The 19,816-nt window shown below is 39.0% G+C and overlaps 1 protein-coding gene across 13 annotated transcripts in view; it reads left to right on the forward strand.

The window, feature by feature from the left end:
- The first annotated feature begins 999 nt into the window (after positions 1–999).
- Positions 1,000–19,816, forward strand: part of LOC135232423 (zinc finger protein 658B-like) — a 30,024-nt gene continuing 11,207 nt past the window's right edge. The window contains exons 1-7 of one of the 13 annotated variants that reach the window (XM_064291097.1): positions 1,000–1,569; positions 2,072–2,163; positions 5,604–5,661; positions 6,890–7,103; positions 7,453–7,548; positions 11,663–11,704; positions 19,303–19,476. In XM_064291097.1, coding sequence (XP_064147167.1) covers positions 6,926–7,103; positions 7,453–7,548; positions 11,663–11,704; positions 19,303–19,476 — 490 coding nt within the window. In that variant the 5' untranslated portion in view covers positions 1,000–1,569; positions 2,072–2,163; positions 5,604–5,661; positions 6,890–6,925. Of the gene's footprint in view, positions 5,662–6,889; positions 7,104–7,452; positions 7,549–11,662; positions 11,705–15,791; positions 15,844–19,302; positions 19,477–19,816 lie in introns of those variants that run through there. The other 12 variants (XM_064291098.1, XM_064291096.1, XM_064291101.1 and 9 more) reach the window with 12 other exon arrangements.

The raw sequence follows: 19,816 nt of genomic DNA on the forward strand, positions 1-19,816 counted from the left end.
TTCCAACGTCTCTGTTGTACTGTTGGTTCTGACATAAGTCACATATCTCTTTTTCTAGTTTTCATTTTTATTGTCTTTTACTATCATTATCTTTATAAATCCTATCTTTGAACATCTGAGAATAACATCAGCAAACTACACACTGCAACACTGTATGTACGTAGTACATTACTAACACTAAGATACAAAAAACAGACTGTTCTAAGTGCAGTTTGTCTATCTCGAATTCATCTCATAGTTCCCGACTTTAAGATAGGGTTCCATTCCAGTGACTCTGCCATAAGTCAGTTCTGACATGTGTAATGCCTCTTTTTTTTTTTTTTTTAATCAGTATTTTTAAAAATCTGATCTTTGTCTTTGAGGGTTGGAAACATGACATATAAATGTACAGATAACGTTGTATGTAGTGCATGTTACTAAAAATAATATGTACCAATAAAAGAAACAAACCCATGGTGGTAAGTGCATGTTTGTCTTAATACCTGGTAAGTTCGGGACTACCTGTACATAATTTCATAATTGTAAATGTTTTAGTGTGTAGCTCTAAAATAGAAGAAAAATTTCCTACACTGTCCAAATATTATCATACTAACAAAAAACCCAACCCATTGCCATTGAGTCGGTAATGGTAATTTCCCTTAATGTTTCTAAGTTCCAGTCCATGTTCACGTTTCCCTAAAATTAATGTCTCTTGTTTTTTGCAGTTTTCTCCAGCCAGGATGCCATTGAGAACCACACACTGCAGTGCGTTGTTATCTCCTAAAGTCTAGCCCAAAACTTGGGCATTTAAGGAGAAACTGGGCTAGAGGCGTCAGGGCCTACACTCACCTACCTTTTCTAACCTAAGGAAGCCAGAAACTAATTGAGGGCACACAAGGACAAGGAAGCCAAACACTTCAAAAAGCTTGTCCCGCGGGAACAGAGGCTCACGGGAAATGTAGTCTTCAACTCGCCTGGCTCGCCGCACAGCACTCTGGGAACGGGACTGCTGGGTTTCTTCTGCGCATGTGCAGACCCGGATCCGCCGCCTCAGGCCACGTTGCCTGACTTGAACCGGAGGGGATCTCTAAGCCTTCCGGTCTACGCGGAACCCCAGGTTATACGGTTGGGGAGAGAGCGCTGGTGACCTGCTGGTACTGGTAAACCTGTGTCTGCGGGACGGGGAGAGATGGTCACGGGAACTCCCAGGCGGCTCACCCCTCTTCCCGAGCCCTTTGGGCTCCGGAGGCGCTGGTGGGACCGAGGCCGTCAGGAGAAGGTGCTTGGTGCGGCCGGGCGTGCAGGACGGTGTGCCTGCCCAGCCTGCAGCCGCATTGGAGAAAGGCCAATGCCGGTGTCGGGAGGGGCTTGTGCATTTATAAGGCCGACTGCGAATGTGCCTTAAACCGGGAGCAGTGAATATGCGGGGTCTGGGAGTTTTGAGACCAGAAGTAAACAAAAAACAAACCAGTTGCGATGGAGTGGACTCCGAATTGATGGCAACCCCATGTGTGTCAGAGTAGAACCGTGCTCCACAGGGTTTTCAGCGGCAAACTTTTCAGAAGTGGATTGCGAAGGCTTTCTTTCGAGGTACCTCTGGGTGGGCTGAACCTCCAATATTTTGGTTATAAGCCAAGTGGTTAACTGAGCCAGAAAAAAAAAAAGAAATATGTTTTTTTTTTTTTTCTGGAGACCAGGTAAATTCCAGCTCTGTCACCTGTAAGCAAGGGCTAGATAGTAACCTGGGTAAGAGGCCACTCGTTTGCAAATGAGGATATTAATTGTAACTGCTGCTATTCTGAGAAATAAATTGACATGATAAAACATTTTGTCAAGTGCCTGCAGTAATCACCATGTAAATGTAAGCGTTATCGACTAAGAGACACTTTGTTCCTTTCAGTTGGTATCTCATTTAATCCTCACAGCAATCCTATTTGTTATAAACCTGCCATTAAAAAAAAAAAAGTTCCAGAGGGTAAAATTATATATCACAGGTCACAAAAGAATGGGTGAGGGAACTAGAATGAAAATACCGTTTTGCTTCACTTCCAGTCTCCTGCTGTTCTTAATAGTCTACCTGTTTAAACCCCAGAGTTGCCACTTTCAGAGCACTAGCAGAGTGTCCTGGCCCAAATCCTCAGAGATATGATTGTCAAGGGAATATGGACAGAATCTCACCATGTGGTAAATATATTCTGGGATTTTGGGGGTTTCTCCAGAGCCGCGAGATCAGATTGAGGCTCTTGAATCTTCCTGCACTGTCCAGGCTCTCTGTCCTCAAAGGCACGTTCTGATACGCTAGTGCAGTGCTGTCCGATTGAAAGGTCATGTAAAGCACCAATGTAATTTATCAGCTTTTGACGTGTGGTTAGTTGCAGTTGAGTCAGCTCTGACTCATGGTGACCTTATGTATAACAGAATGAAATGTTGACCTGTCCTGTGCCATGTTTATGACCGCTGGAATGTTTGAGTCCGTTTTTTTGTGGCTATTGTGTTACTCTCACGAAGGGTTTCCCTTGTCTTCGCTGACCCTCTTTTTAAGTAAACATGTCGTCCCTTTCTAGTGATTTTTCTTTCCTAATGACCAAAGTAAGCAAGTGGAAGTTTTGCCATCCTTGCTTCTAAGGAGCAGTCTGATTGTACTTCTTCTGACTGATAGGTTTGTTCTTCTGGCAGTCCACGGTCACAGTATAGTCAATATTTTTCACCACCGGAAAGTGGGTGAAGTTAATTTTACTGATGTATTTTATTTAAGTCAGTACATCTAAAATATTATTTCAGCTTGTGGCCCTAGCTACATTTTAGGGGCTCAGTAGTTTCATGTGGCTGAGGGCTACATTACTGAATGGCACAGTTCGACTGAATTCCAAAAGAGTTCAGGGTCTTAAACGAAGGTTTCAAATAAGATGAATTTGTTTCCCGGGTCCAAGTCACAGCCCCTGTGGAACAAAGCAGCTCTTTTATGGGGAGCCCCAGGGACAGAGCTCCCACCGGGTAGAATACCCTTTTGACATAGAATCCTCATGAAAGCTACAGAGCAGAGATAGAAGAACCCAGGAAGGAGCAGGTCCTGATTCGGTTCACCAGAAGACATTCTGTTTTTACTCTAAATTTTATTTAATTGTGTTGTTGTTATTAAAAATATTCACAGCAAAACATACATCAGTTGAACAATTTCTACATGTACAATTCAGTGACACTGATTACATTCTCTGAGCTGTACAACCATTCTCACCCTCCTTTTCTGAGTTGTTCCTCCCTTGTTAACATAAACTCACTGCCCCTCAAGGTTCCTATCTAATCTTTTGAGTTGCTGTTTTCGATTTGGTCCCATAAAGATAGTTCTTAAGAGAGCATAATGTTGAAGGAAGACCTTTTTTGCTCCTTAAGCTACACTCTTTAAGGTGACTTCAGGGTATAACTTTGGTTTAAGGTTTAAAGATTATCTCAGAGCAGTAGTTTCTTGGGTTCATCTACCCTCTGTGGCTCCAGAAAGTCTAGCATATATGAGAATTTGAAATTTTGTGCAGCACTTTCCCCCTTTTGATCAGGTTCTTCTACAGAATCTTTGATCAAAATGTAGAGTGATGGTAGCTGGACACCATCCAGTTCTTCTCGTCTCATGGCAAAGGAGGCAGTTGTTCATGGAGGCAATTAGCCACACCTTCCATATGCTCCTCCTAGTCCTGACTCCCCGCTTCATGTGTTGCTGCAGGTGAATAGAGACCAGTTGTTGTGCCTTGGATGGCTGCTTGCAAGCTTTTAAGACCCCAGGCACTATGCAGTGAATTTGGAGGTAAAAGAGAAGCACGAAACATTAGGCCAATTAACTGGAACGTCCCATGAAACCCCATAGCCCTAAACCTCCAAACCAAGGAACCAACTCTCATGTATTTGGTTGTACATAAGCAGCCTCAGCAGCTACCCTTTTTTTGTCATTGTTGTAAATATAGCTATCACACAACTTTTGCCAATTCAACTTTTTGCAGGTATACAACTTGTTGATAGCAAGTGTGATAATCAGCTGTGCAGCCCTACCCTTCTTAATCAATGCAGTATTTCCATCACCGTTAACCCCTCTTTTCCTCCTCCCTTCCACCCCAGGAAACCACTAATAAACTTTGGTCCCTATACATTTGCCTTTCCTTGTCTTTGTATGTAAGCGAGGTCATGCGATATTTGTCCTTTTGTGATTGGTTTATTTCACTCAGCATAATGTCTTGAAACTGCCATCCATACCGTAGATGTATCAAGACTTCAATACCCCTACTGACTGAGTAGTGTTCCATTGTACGTATGTACCACATTTCGTTTATCGGTTCATCTGTTGCTGGGCATTTAGGTTGTTTCCACCTTTTGGCTATTGTGAATAGTGCTGTAGTGAACAATTCTGTACAAGTCTCTTTTTGAGTCTCTACTTTCAGATCTTTTGGGTATGTAGCTAGGAGTGGAAGTGCTGGGTCATATGGTAGCTCTATTCTTAGTTTTTTGGGGGAACCGCCACTTTGTTTTCCACAGCAGCTGTACCATTTTGCATTGCCGCCATCAATGGATAAGGGTTCCAGTTTCCCCACGCAGAAGCCATTCTTGATCCCCTTGCATAGTATGAGTCTGACTTGATGATGTTACTACATTCAGAAACCAGCACAGATTGTGTGGTAGTGGACACTGGACCAACTTGCAGAAGGTTGACCTGAGGTTAAGAGGGATGGGTGACTGTCAGGCAACACAGGAAAAGCCACTTCACTGGAGAGGTGGTAAGGGCATGATCTCCAGGGAAGGCAGAATCCGCCAGAGATGATGAAATCCTAAGCAGCCCCCATTGTCTTCCTTCTCTCTTTGGCTTCTGAGCTGCCCTCATACCACGTCCATCACCATATGTGGCATTTGGAGAGATCCTGGTGCTCCCTCTTTTCTGAGTATATAGAAGGATAAAATGATAGCACTGGAAGAGTTTCCTATGTTGGAAGCTGAGAAATATTGGGCTTCAGATGAATGACCTATAGAGTTCCCCAGGGCAGAGTTAGGAACAAAGCATAGTGCTTTTCGCTGACACAGGTGAATTTCCTAAGTATCTTATCGAAAGGTTGTTTTGAGGAAACTGCAACCAATTTAGAACAAAAAGGTAAAAAATACAGTCAGTACATAAAGTACCTCATCTATATTTCAGAGTTTCTGTTTTGTGGCTTCTGTAACTCAAGGTGTAAAGACAAACTTAATAGGAACTTGATGAACAGTCCGGCCTGAGTAGTTTTTCAACATTAGTTTTAATGAAGGTAGGGGGTTTCATCTTCAGTGTACCCAAATTTGTTTAACCTACCCTCTGTTTTTTTTTTTTTTCTTTAATTGGAAGGGTATATAAGTTGCTAATACATCAGTAGAAAACAGTTTACCTTCGCCCATGGAAAATGCCAGGTTAAGTCCACATGATCATGTCTGAGATCCATGTGTTCTGGTGGTGCTACTTCTGTGTGGTACTTTTAGCCTCTACTCAAGGGTTAACGGGAAATCCTCCCATAGGAAGGCTTTTCCTCCCGCTGCTGTGATGAGATCCTGAAGCTGTCAGTGTAGCAGCTGTAAGACAGATCAGGTCTCTCCTGACCCCATTCCTCTTTCCTTCCTAGCTGAAGCTTCACAGTTTTCTACCCTCTTCTAGGAGAGCAGAAAATGAGTGTATCTCAGGTGAGTTTTCAATAAACCTCTTGTTTTACAAGGGCGATTATAAGGGATTATGGGTGGGTCTACCATTAATATGGAAAAGTGGAACTAGAAATGGCTCAGAACCGCTCAGAGAAAATACAGAAATACAGATCAATGGGAAGGCAAAGTTGGCACGTGGGCAGATGCAGTTCCTCTGATATTAACAGATTTACCAAACTGGAGCTGCAGATTTACTTTCGAGATTGTTTTTTGATATTTTAATATGTATGGTCTCTCAAATGATCTTTCGTACGTTTACTTCCTCCTGTATGTGCCCAAGGAGCTGTCTAATTGCCTCCGATGTCTTCAGTTACCACCTGAGTTACTGATGACCCTTAAATGATTGTCTTCATCCTGTCTTTCCCATCTGTACTCTTGAAATCATGCGTTTACTAGTTCAGGGACAGTTTCAGCTTTGTGTTGCAAAGGTAGCAACACAAGGAGATCTGTCTCACTAAAACTTCTAGCACAGTTTTGTCTTTTGTTTCCCAGTTATCATTTTAGGGCACCTGCATTTAACCAGTGTAGCTGCCCAGGAAAGTAGTTATCAAATCTGTCCCTGCTTCTGCCGTGTGAATTGGTCCCTACTCTTATATATGTTGCTCTTATTTCAGTGTAGGTGATGTTCTCTTACACCGGTCTTTTTGATTCCAACTGCCTGTTCAGCTAACTCTTCTAGAGATCGAGAAGATCTGTACATCTTTATATGTTTATTTATCTATAAATCTGATCAGGTGTAATACTTCGGGTGTTTATCTGTATGTCTTTCTTGGCTTCCATTATAGAAGTAATCTCCAAGAAGGATGTGAGCATCGTAGGGAATGCCAAGAAATATATTGGGATGTGGGAAAGATCGTAGGAAGACTATTTACATTTAATTTTTCATCTTAAGGAAATCTATAATTCATAAATATAAATAAATAAATTATGGTATGTTAAAAGCATCTTTAAATAATTGAGTAACTCCAAAGTTTAAGAAAAAATTAGGGGTATAATAAGAAAAAAAAAAAAGACCCATTGCCGTCGAGTTGATTCTGACTCATAGCAATCCTGCAGGAAAGAGTAGAACTGTCCTATAGGGTTTCCAAGGAGCAGCTAGTGGATTCAGGCTGTTGACCTTTTGGTTAGCAGCCAAGCTCTTAACCAGTGTGCCACCAGGACTCCAGGGCCATAGTAGGCATCCTTTATAACATTTTGTTTTAAACTTCAGCAGTAAACATGATACAAGTTTCCAAAAGCATTTTCCATGTCACCTGATTCTGGACTCCTCAGATTGATCAGAGATGTGCTGTTACAGGCTTCAGTGTCATTCAAGGACGTGGCTGTGGAGCTGACCCAGGAGGAGTGGCAGCACATGGGCCCCGCTCAGAGGACCCTGTACAGAGACGTGATGCTGGAGAACTACAGCCACCTCGTCTCAGTGGGTGAGCAGACCTCACCATGTGACTCCATCTAGAATGCATTTCCTTTTTTTTAAGTTGTTAAAACACTTGAACCACTTTATAGAGGTTAATGTTGTTCGGGCTTTTGATTAAGAGGTCTAAGGTCATTGAAATCTTTAGAGCAACAGAAGCAATGATTCTGTTGTTACCTTCCCATTGAAAACTTCAAGCCAGTACCTTTATTGTGCTGCTTCTGCTGCTATATCTTTCTCCACCTGCAAAACCCAAAATCTCCATGGATCTGGTCTATATGTGTGTGTGTATATATATATATATATATAAATATATATATATATATATGTATATATTCTCAGTTGTTCCTTGTTTACAGGGTATTGCCTTACCAAACCCGAGGTGATCTTTCAGTTGGAGCAGGGAGAAGACCCCTGGTCCTCAGAGGAAAAATTTCCAAACCAGAGCCACCCAGGTGAGTTTCTGGGCGTAGCAGAAGGAAACATGGGGTGGTTAGACCTTAGGGGGGAACAACATTGAAAAGTTCTTATTTTTTTTTTAAGAGCTTTATTAATAGAATTCTCATACTGTACAATTCATCCATTTGAAGTGTATAATTCAGTGGTTTTTAGTATATTCACAGATGTGTGCAACCATCAGCACAGTCAATTTTAGAATATTTTCATTACCTCAAAAAGAAACCCTATATCCTTTAGCTATTACCGCCCACCCACCTTAGTCCCCCATTACCCCCAGCCTTAACTCTGTAGATTTACCTATTCTGGAAATACGTAAAAATATGAAATATAAATGGAATCATATGATATGTGATCTTTTATGACTGGCTTCTTTTACGTAGCATACTGTTCACAAGGTTCATCTTGTAGCATGTTCTTCATTCCTTTTTATGGCCAAATAATATTCTATTACATGGATATATACATTTGTTTATTATTTATCCATTCATCAGTTGATAGACATGTGGCATTCCACCTTTTGGCTATTGTGAATAACGCTGTTGGAATTGACTTGACGGCGACAGGTTTGGTTTTTGTTTTTTTTTTAATACATTCATGTGCAAGTTTTTGTATGGATATGTGTTTTTGTTTCTGTTGAGTGTATACCTACAAGTGAAATTGCTGGGTCACGTAACTCTGTTTATCCATTTGAGGAACTGCCAGACCATTTTTCAAGCTAACTGTACCATTTTACGGTTGAACCTGTGAGAGCCGGTTATCAGTGGAACTGCCTTGTTTTTCAAGTTTTCTGCCTGTGACAGGGTGCAGTCTTACCACTTTTGTATCACTTGGTTTAGTGGAAAATATTTGCGTTTTCTTTCTCTGACAGGTTAGTGCCTTACACAGATTCTGGCTTTCTCAGGCTTGACTGTGCATTCTTACTAGCAGCGTATCAGTGTTCTGATTTCTCCATGTCCTTGCCAGTACTTGTTATTGTCTGACTCTTCGACTCATCGTTGTAGTTTTGATTTCCCTGATGACAACACTGAACATCATCTCATGTACCTTTTGGCCTTTGCCTAAACTAATAGACATTTCCGGGAATTTTAAAAAGTTAATAATTTTCAGTATAATTCCTAGAACAAAATAGTGAAGTCATTTTAGTTATTGGAAGTTAAAACATACTTACTGAAATTTTTTTTTTTTTTTGTGGAGCCCTATAAACAGACAGCATAACTGTATTAGTTTCCTAGGACTGCCGTAACAGAGCCACAAACTAGGTGCCTTAAAACAACAGAAATTGATTCTGCCACAATTCTGGAAGCTAGAAGTCTGAAGTTGAGGTGTGGGCGGGCCATACTCTCTCTGAGTGCCCTAGGGGAGGAATCCTTCCTTCCCTCATTCAGCCTTAGGTGGCTCCAGGTGGTCCTTGGCTCACACATGCGTCACTCCAGCCTCTGTCTCCACTGGCTCATGTGTTCTTCCCTATGTGTTTCTCTGTGTCTCTTCTCCACGCCAGTCAGATTAGGTTAGGGCCCACCTACTCCAGTGTGACCTCATGTGAATTTCACTAATTACATCTGCAAAGACCCTGTTTTCAAGCAAGGTCACATTCTTAGGTATGGACAGTTAGGACTTCAACATATGTTTTTGGGGGACATAGTTCAACCCATAGCAGTAATATAAAGATTGACATAATTTTGATCAAACGTCTGCCAATCACTAACTGTAAATAATTGCATTGATTGTTAAAAAAGATAGACCTAACTAAATAACCTAGAAAAATTGTAGTAAAAGAATGGTAAAGTTATGTCAAAAATAAAACAGTTTAGGGTTTCCTGTTTTATTAATCAGGTTTGAATTTAGGCAATGAATATGCTAAATGACGACACTGTAGTTAAAGAGCACTATTTAAAGTAAGTATATAAGCCTTTTGAATGACCTCATCAAATAACCTGATGTCAGTGTTCCTTAAACAAAGAATACCTCAACTCTAAGAAGTTAAAATATATTAGAATTAAAAAGTTGTACTACATCTCATCTGATTAAATAGTAATAAATAGTACCAAAAACTCATTGCCTTCGAGTTGATTCTGACTTATAGCAACCCTATAAGACAGAGTAGAACTGCCCCACAGGGTTTCCAGCAGGGCTGTAAATGTTTACGGAAGCAGATTGCCACATCTTTTCCTGAAATAATAGGTACATTTGACATTAAATAAGGCCTATTGATAATATAAATGACATTTATATTAACTTGAACCATACATTTGTGCATGTATATGTTTAAAGCAAAGAACAAGCGTTTCAGGTTCCCATGAAATAACTGTGAGATCATGAAAGCATACTAGTCTCAGAAGAAAACTCTAATAAATCTTGGAAATCAATTATCATAAAAAATATTCCAAACTTAGTTTGATAAATCTAGCAATCAGTGATAAACAAGAAAGTCCCCATGGAAATGTGAAAAAAATTGTCTTTTAGACAATGTATGAGAAACAAAATCAAATCCAGAATTGCACAATATTTAGAACATAATGTAACTGTGTATTAGAAATCTTAGGATATAGCTAGATTAATGGACACAGGTAAATTTGTAGTCTCTTGTTTATATTGATGAACTAAGCAAGAGCAAGACCAAAAATATAGTCAGTAAAACAGGAACATTTAATAAAAATTAGAAATTAACGTACTAGAAAATAGAAATGGTAGACTATTTCTTAGAATAAAAAGCAATAAAATGGATGAAACTTTAACCAACCCTAATGAAGACAAAAGAGAGGAAGCATCTATTTAAAAGAAGATGGGGATATATTAGTATAGATTTAATGTAATACCAAAAAAATCTCTCATTCATAGACAACAATTTGGGAAGACTTGTTCTACTGGATATCAAGGCTTCATGTAAAACTCTTAGTAATCAAATAATATGGTGCTGAGGGTGGGAAAAATAGATCAATGAAACAGAATAAAGTGTTTGAGGAAGAATGTTCTCTTTATAGACAATTGGCTTTTGATTGACAGAGTACTGCAGAACCGTGGGCAAAGGAACCTGACCTATCCATATGGGCCAAAACAAAAAATCTTTTTCAGTGGCTTAAAGAACTAATTATTAAAGCTACGTTGGAAATATTCTAGAAGATGATACAGGAAAGTAGGTTCATGACTCTGCTTAGGGAAGTTTTTAATAAGATTTAAAAAGCACTAAACAGGGACAAAAAAAAAAACAAATTCGTTGCCATCAAGTTGATTCTGGCTCATAGTGACCCTATAGGACAGCATAGAACTGCCCCATACATTTTCCAGGGAGTGCCTGTTGGATTCGAACTGCCATTTTGGTTAGCAGCCATAGTTCTTAACCATTACACCACCAGGACAAGATGAAGTAAGTGCGCTTCTCTCTCTTCTTTCCAGGCTACAGATAAATATGTATTTTCACATACATGTATGTATATGTATGTGCATATGTATGTATATATGTACCAAACCAAAACCCATTGCTGTCGAGTTGATTCTTACTCATAGGAACCCCACTGGACAAAGCAGAACTGCCCCGTAGGCTTTCTAAGGCTGTAATCTTTACGGAAGCAGACCGCCACATCTTTCTCCCATGGAGTGGCCGGTGGGTTCAAACTACTGACTTGAATCCAAGCTCTTAACCACTGTACCACCAGGGCTCCTAACTTAAAAAACAACTTACATACATGTGTATAACAAACTTAGGATTCTGAAAGGTAGAAAAAGAAGGCAGATGAGTTAGGGACTTGGGACCTGAGGAAGTACAGAGTGGCCTGTGTCAAGGTAGAACTTGATTTCCCACCCCTACCTGCTGCCGTGAAGTCGATTCCAACTTAGAGCGACCCTATAGGACAGAGTAGAGCTGCCCTGTGGGGTTTGGTCGGCAGCTGAGCTGTTGAGCACTGCACCACCAGAGCTCCCAGCCCCATCTAGTATTAATGCAGCAGCCTTTGTCTCCAGGTCCTGGGGAGTCAGCAGAAGTTATGTGGAGAACCAGGACTTCCTTCTCCACTTGACGGTAGTGACGCGTCTGTTGATAACGATTTCAGGGAAATCGTGCTAAACCTGAACATGAATTATGATAAAGTCCAATTTATTGATTTTCTGTTATAGATTATGCTTTTGGTGTCCTGTCTAGAAACTTCCAAACACAAGGTAACACAGATTGATTCATTTATTTTCTTTTAGAAGTTTTATAGTTTCATGTCTTAAACTTAGTTTTTTTGGTAATTTTCATAGAAACTATGAGGTGTATTCAAGTTCTTTTTTTTTGTAAAAGAAAGTCCAATAATTCCAGCATCATTTATTTAAAAGACTGTATTTTCCCCGTTGAATAGCATTTACACCTTTGTCCAAAAGTGGTTGACTGTATTTGTGTGAGTTTATTTCTGGCCTTTCTGTTCTTTTTTTTGGTCTACATGTCCCTTCTTCTTCAAATACTACATTGTCTCAATTACTGTAGATTTATATTAAATCATGAAATCAGGTAGCATGAATCCTTCAGTTTTCTCCTTCTGTATGAGCTTCGTGATATTTACGAAAAAACATGCAGTCATTTCATTTGGGATTACCTTGAATCTATAACTTAAATTGGAAGAATTGACATCTCAGCAGAATAGAATCATCCACTCCATAAAAACAATATGCCTCTCCATTTATTTAGGATTTCTTTGACTTTTTTCACCAGTGTTTTGTAGTTTTCAGCATCTGAATGCTAAGTTTTTGTCTGCTTTTTCTTGTTTGTTTTGTTTGTCTAATTTCAAATTTTATTTGATCACTGTTGGCGCATAGCTGCGGCCGGGGTGGCTCAGTGGTTAAAGCATTTGGCTGCTAACCCAAAGGTCCGCAGTTCAAATCCACCAGCCAGTCGCTCCTTGAAAACCTTATGGGGCAGTTCTACTCGGTTCCATAGGGTAGCTCTGAGTTGGAATCGACTTAATGGCAACTGGTTTGATTTGGTTTTTTTTGGTACGTAGCTATATGATTTGCTTTTGTAGGTTGACCTTGCATTCTACCTTTGCTGGAAGCACTAATCCAGAGAGGTTTATTGTAGATATTTTTGGAGACTTTCTGTATAGACTTCACATCTTTCATTTTTATCCTTGCCTTATTTCAATGACTGCAACTTCTAGTATGATCTTGAGTAGAAGTGATGAGAGAGGAGGCCCTTCTCTTTTTCCAGATCTTAGGAGAAGAGTATTCAGTCTCAAACCCTTAAGTACAATGCTAGCTGTAGGTTTTTTTGTAGAGGCCCTTTATTAAGTTAAAGGATTTTGAAAAATTTTGTCAAATATTTTATGCATCAATTGATGTGATTATGTGGTTTTAATTCTTTATACTGTTAATATGATATGTTACATTGATTTTTTAGTGTTGCAAGACTTTTGCAGTCCTCACATGAACCTCACTTGCTCATAATGTATTTTTTTAATATGTACATATTGCTGTATTCTTTTTGCTTTTTTTTTTTTTAGGACTTTTGTGTGTATCATAGGGGATACTGGTCTGTAGTTTTCTTTTCTAGAATTTTCTTTGTCTCATTTTGTTTTGAAGGTAATGCAGGTCTCATAAAATTATTTGGGACATGTTCCCTCATCTTGCGGTTTCTGGAAGGGATTATGTAGAATAGGTGTTATTTTTTCTTTATATCTTCAGTGGAATTCACTAATGAAACCATCTGGGTGTGGAGCTGTTTTTTCAGAATGTTTTGACTACATATTTAGTGTTTTAATATAGCTGTGTATTCAGGTTATCTATTTTGTCTTGAGTAGTTTTATTATTTTTTTGAAGTCTATTGTGCCGGTAGTTATGTTCCAGCTTGCATTGCTAATACTGGTAATTTGTGTTTTCTTTTTCTTTCCTCCGTTGGTTTTAATCATTTAAAATTTTTATTTTCAGAGAACTCAGCTTTGGTTTGATTGTTTTTTCTCTCTGTAGTTTCCTGTTTTCAGTTGCATTGTTTTCTGCTATAATTTTATTATCTCCTCCTTTCTGCCTGCTTTGGATTTAATATCCTCTGTTTGTCAAGGTTCTTTTTTTTTAATATATACATTTCATGGTGGTTAAGGTGAAAGTTTACACAGCAAATTCAGTTCCCATTTAACAATTTCTAAACAGTTATTCAGTGATATTGGTTACATTTTTCACACTATGTCATTATTCTCATTCATTCCATTCTGGTTGTACCATTTTCAGTATTCTAGTTTCCTGCCACCTTACCTTCTCGTCTTCATTTTAGAGTAACTTTGACCATTACTCACAGGTGATATTCTTTATTTTATGAGCCAATCTGTTTTTTAGCTAAAAGGGGACCTCAAGGGGTAATTTCAGTTTAAGGTTTAAAGCATTACCTCAGGGTGATAGTCTCAGGGAGTCCTCTAGTCTCAAACAGTTCCATAAGAGTGGACTTACTAAGAATTTGAATTCTGTTCCACATTTCTTTCCCGTTCTGTAGGATCCATCTGTTGTGGCCCTGATCAGAACTGTCAGTAATGGTAGCCAAGCGCCATCTAATTTTTTTGGTCTCAGGGTAGATGAGGCCATGGTTAGTGTAGACTATGAGTCTTGAAGACTACTTTCTTCTCTGAGTCTTTGGCTTCCATCTTTCTCTTGTTCCAGATGAGTAGAGACAAATAGTTGCATCTTAGAAGGCTGCTCGCAAGCTTTTAAGATCCCAGACACTACTCAGTACGTTGAGATGTAGAACTTATACTTTACGAACAATATTATGCCAAATTCGTGAATTGTTCCATAAGACTATGGTCTTAAACCTTCAAACCTGGAAAAGCAATCTTGTAAGGTATTTGGTTATATCTAAAAAGTATCTTTACCTGTGTCCCCTGGGTGGTTTATTATGTATATGTACATACATGCATGTACACACATACCTATATGTACAAATGCCTTTAGGTACTTCTGTCTGTGCATACATACATAGGTACCCACATATTCATATACTTGTATGCCTGTATACATATTTGTGTAACCACACACACATTTTGTCGTTGGCATTGTTGCAAAATTATATTTATGATATCCTTTACCAAAGACATTTTTCTCTTGTGCATTTCTTAGTGACATTGTTTACTTTGATCAAGCATGTACACTTTACCCATGTTTGATACTACCTTTCCCATCACCAAAAATAACAAGTGCCTACTGTCTCAATAGTGCTTCTCCCTTGCCTCCCCCCACCATTCCCGGTAACCACTAAAGAGCTTTGATCTCTGTGTATATATCTATTCTTGTCTTATAAAAGTGAGATCATATAATACTTGTCCTTTTGTGATTGACTTATTTCACTCAGCATAGTGTCCTACAGATTCATCCACATTATGTTTATTCTTTATATGGTCATGTAGTGTTTGATTGTGTTACATATACATTGTGTTTATCCCTTCATCGTGAATGGGCACTTAGGTTGTTTCCATCTTTTTCTGTTGTGAGTAGTGCTGTGATGAGCATAGGTATGCATATGTCTATTCATGTCACTGCAATTAGACCACTAGGGTATACCTAGGAATGGGATTGCTGGATCATAAGGTATTCCCATTTCTAGCTTTTTGAGGAAACCCAGTGCCGTCAAGTCGATTCCGACTCATAGCAACCCTATGAGGAAGCACCGTATAATTTTCCATAGTGGCTATATGTCAGGGTTCTTAAAGTAGATGCTTAGATAACTGATTGGATTCCTTTCTTGTTTTCTGATATAAATGTTTTAGGTTATACATTTATCTCTAAGCACTGCTTTAGTGTCTTCCCTCAAATTTCTATGTATCTATTTTTTCTTCATTTTCACTTCAAAATATCTTTCATTTTCTGTGGCACTTCCTCTTTGACCCATGGAAGTTTGTTGACTTCCAAATATTTTTTAATTCTCCAGATAACCCTGTGTTACAGTTTTCTAGTATAATTTGGCTGTGGCTTAAGCTCATACTTGGTATGATTTCTGTCCTTTTGTATTTGTGAAGGTTTGTCTTAGAGCCCAGAATGTGGCCTGTCTAGATGGATGTTTCATGTGCACTTGGGAAGAATGTGAAATCTACTGTTGTTGAATGAATTGAGTCCTTGAGTTTGGGAATTTTGATAATCACCAGTGCTAGCTGTAATATTAGGCCTACCATGTATTCTTGCCTCTCCTCAGAGGTCTGTGCTGTTTTTTTTCTTCTTACTTTCCTTCCACTAACTGCTGTGAGTTGCCATTATTGCCCTATAGTAACAGATTTTGTTCTTGCCCTTGCAGATAAAGACTTTTGTTCCCAAATATAGAGAGATATGGTTCCCGGCGAAATTTTGTAAGTGCTGCTGTTACCATCCCCAGCATGTCCTATGAATGAAATATCCTCAGAATTCTTCATGGTCTTTTATGTGAGCTCCTGGTTTGACTCACGGAGGGAAATTTTGTAGTAGTGTGCAGACCTCTTATCTGCTGCCTGTAGGGGCTTTGTACTCTCATACAGTTCCACCCTTGGCTGTTAACAATTCATTAATATGTTTAGTTGTCTCTTCTTTCCAGCTTATATTGCATTTGTAGCATCTGTCCTATGTAAACAAATACTCAGGCCCTATCTTGCCTGGCAGGCATCTGTCTCCATATTTTTGGTTACTTGGTTACCCTGCAACCTCAGTTTTCTATTGAGTTCATGAAAAGTTTTTGATAATGCAGTTTTCCAGCTTTGTTCTTGTAAGGTTAAAAGAAATGTTATTTCTAGCTCTTTACATACCTGAGCTTAAACCAAAAGGGAAGTGGTCATTTTAGAACTAAAAAAATATCTGAAATGAACAATTTATTGAATGGGTTTAAGAATTGATTGAACATAGTGGAACACAAAAATATTAAGCTGGAATAGTGGACTACCAGAAACATAGCAAGAAGAAGGCAAGGAAAAATAATTACATAATTTTTAGTGGGTCATGGTACAAAAAATTTCTGTTATATATCATTGAAATCCCCAGTGGAAAGAAAAAAGAAAGGTCGGAAACAATATTCAAAGAGATAATCCCCAAGGATTTTACAAAATTTAGAAAAGACATCAAACTGGAGATTCCAGAAGTTCTGCAAAACCCATAAGGGACAAAGAAAACACACATCAGCACATTAAAAGTAAAACTGCTGAAACCAACATCAGAGGTAAAATGTTGAAAGCAGCCCATGAGAAAAGACACCTTAGAACACCTTGCAAAAATAAATCTGACAACTGACATCTCAGTAGAAACATTCAAAGTCAGAAGAGAATGGAATGATAAAGTTTTATAGTACTGAAGAAAAATAATTGCTAGCAAAATTATCCTTCACAACTAAAACTGAAATTAAATTATTTTGGATGGTAAAAAATGAAATGAGTTCATTAGCAACAGTCCTGAACTAAAAGGAAAACTTAAGAGAGTTCTTCAAGCAGAAGGAAAATATCCATGATAGCAATATAAAAATACAGAAGGAATAAAGATAATAGGGAATGAAGCACAAAGGAAAGGGTAAAATTGTGGGTAAAAATAACTTAATATTTATCCTGCAAAACAATAATTTTAAAGTCTTAAGAACTTTAAAATACACGCATAAGCAAAGTACATGAGAACACAAAATGCAGTTTAGAAGTAGAGTTAAAAGACTCCAAGACACTATCAGTAAAAGGGAAAGTAATAAAAGTAATAGTTTACTGTAATTCAGTGATTTATGACTTACTCTCTTGAATGTCCAATGAAAGGTTAATAAAAGAATACCCAACTAAAAATTACCAGCCAGAAAAATTTAAATTGGAAAAGAAGTTTGACTATTTTCAAAGTGGCAAGAAAGGAAGAAAAAAGAACATGAAACAGTGTAATTGGAAAATGAATAATAGGATGGTGGACATAAACCTAAATATATTAATTGCAATATATATAAACGGACTACGTAAGTAAAGGAATAAAATGCAAGGAATGGACGAGTACTAAATAGGTCTACCTTGTGCCACCTTTTTGGTGCCAAGTGGGAATGGACACTTAATCCCCTCCTGGGCACCCCTGATACCAGGTGTGATGGGGAACAAAATGCTGACAAACCTAACCTCTCATCATTACATTGACGCTAGGTGGGGTTTGAGGCTCAGCCCCTCACTGGGTCTTACTAACACTGGTTGTGTGAGTGGGAGAACTGGAATGCTGACTAGACAGCCTTGCACCATTTTGTTCAGTCTTGTTGCTGCCAAGTGTGGTGGAGGATCAGCTCCAGACTGGCCCTGCTGCTTCCAATACCTAGTTGTAATTGGAGCATCACCTGCTTCTTCTAAGTGGAGGATGGAAGATTAGCTCCATTCTTGGTGTTGCCAATACCACTGAGCAGAAGAATCAACACCACTACCTGCTTTTGTTAGGCAGAGGAGAGTGGGAAAAAGGGGATGGGGGTCGAAGATTTAATTCCTTGTACAGCCCCACTAGAACCCCAAGGAGGGGTATTCCATTTTTGTTTGGCTCAAATGCTGCTGTATCAAAGTACCACAAACTGGATGGCTTAAAACAACAGAAATGTATTCTCCCTCAGATGTGGAAGTCTGAAATCAAGGTGTTGGCAAGATTGGTTCCTTAGGGAGGCTCTGAGGAAAAATCTGTTTCATGCTTCTTGTTAGCTTCTGGTGGTTGCTGGCATCCTTAGCACTCCCTGGCTTGTAGCTACGTCACTCCAGTCTCTGCCTTTGCCTTCTCACGGCTGTCTCCTGTGTGTCTCCGTGTTACTTATAAAGACACCAGTGACTGGATGTACAGCCTATTGTAATCCTGTATGACTCAACTTACGTATTACTTCTGCAAAGACCCTATTTCCGAATAAGGTCACATTCACAGTTATCTGGGGATAGGACTTGAAGATGTCCTTGTGCAGGACAAAATTCATCCCATTACATTTGGGTACATTCCCTCAGTGGTACAAAAGGTTAACATGCTCGGCTGCTAACAGAAAGGTTGGAGGTTCAAGTCCACTCACAGGTGCCTTGGAAGAAAGGCCTGGCAATGTAGTTCTGCAAACTCAGCCTTTGAAAACCACATGAGCATAGCTTTACTCTGACACGTAATGGGTTGTCATGAGTTGGAGCTGACTCGACGGCAACTGGTTGGTTGGTTGGTGTTGTCAGAAAGGTTTTTTGTTGCATTAGCTGCCCCCCCCCACCCCAACGCCCCTTTCCTGGACCTTTGGCTAGAAGGACAAGTCTCTTCATGGAGTTCTATCTGTGCCCCTTGTTGGCCCAAAATTACAGATTTTTCCAGTGCCTAGTCTAGGGTCCATGTGAAGGAGAATGAAAGGCCTAAGAATTTTCTGCACTGTCATTGCTCAAGTCTTGAAGGCTATCCTTTTTTTATATTTTAGTGTATTTTTGTGGAGCCCTGGTGGTATAGTGGTTAAGACCAAGAGATCAACTGCTCCTTGGAAACCCTGTGGGGCCACTCTGTCCCGTAGGGTCACTATGATTCAGAATCAACTCGAGGCAATAGGTTTTTGTATGTTTCATTTTTTTAATTGTAAGAGGGAGAACTTGGGGGGAATGGGCTACTTCATATTGGCCAGCACTGAGAGTAATACCTGTTTTTATACAACATGGATGAAGAAAAGAGAGAGAGAGAGTGTGTGTGTGTGTGTGTGTGTGTGTTTACATATGAATTATTTAACCTTTGGAAACATGACCAGAAACCATAGAATAAAACACATAATTAATATGTCTGTAAACCTCGCTCCATAAGAAATGTTAAGATTCACAAGATGTTTTCGATTTTTCTTATTTTAGGGTATTGCAAGGTTAATGTCCACATTAAGGAGAATCATCAAAAAAAAAAGAAACATCAGGGGCAATTAATCTTCATCAGTGACAAAACATTGAATAAAGAAGGACAGAAAGTTTTACAAAAACCATTTAATTTCAACATAGCTCCACTTTTTTCAGGAAAAATACCCTGTAAAGGTGAGTCATGTAGAATGAGTTTGCCAGTTGTTTCTGAATTAATTATTAGTGATAGAAACTATTCCAGAAACAAGACCGATTATGTGAATATATGTGAAAACTGGCAGTTTGATATTAAGCATAAGAGAACCAATAATCGAGAAAAATCTTCCGAGTAGAAAGAAAATATGATAGCCCTCAATTATAAGACAGACCAGCGTCAGGAATTTCAAACTTCTGAACGATCTTTTCAGTGTAATCAGTTTGGAAAAGGTTTCCACGGTAAGATTGTTTGTTCACCTGTGTGTTCTCACACAGGAGAGAAATCCTGTAGATATGATGAATTTCAGAAAAACTATGA

This window comes from Loxodonta africana, chromosome 9 (genome assembly GCF_030014295.1).
Source record: "Loxodonta africana isolate mLoxAfr1 chromosome 9, mLoxAfr1.hap2, whole genome shotgun sequence".
Classification (NCBI taxonomy): Eukaryota; Metazoa; Chordata; class Mammalia; order Proboscidea; family Elephantidae; genus Loxodonta; species Loxodonta africana.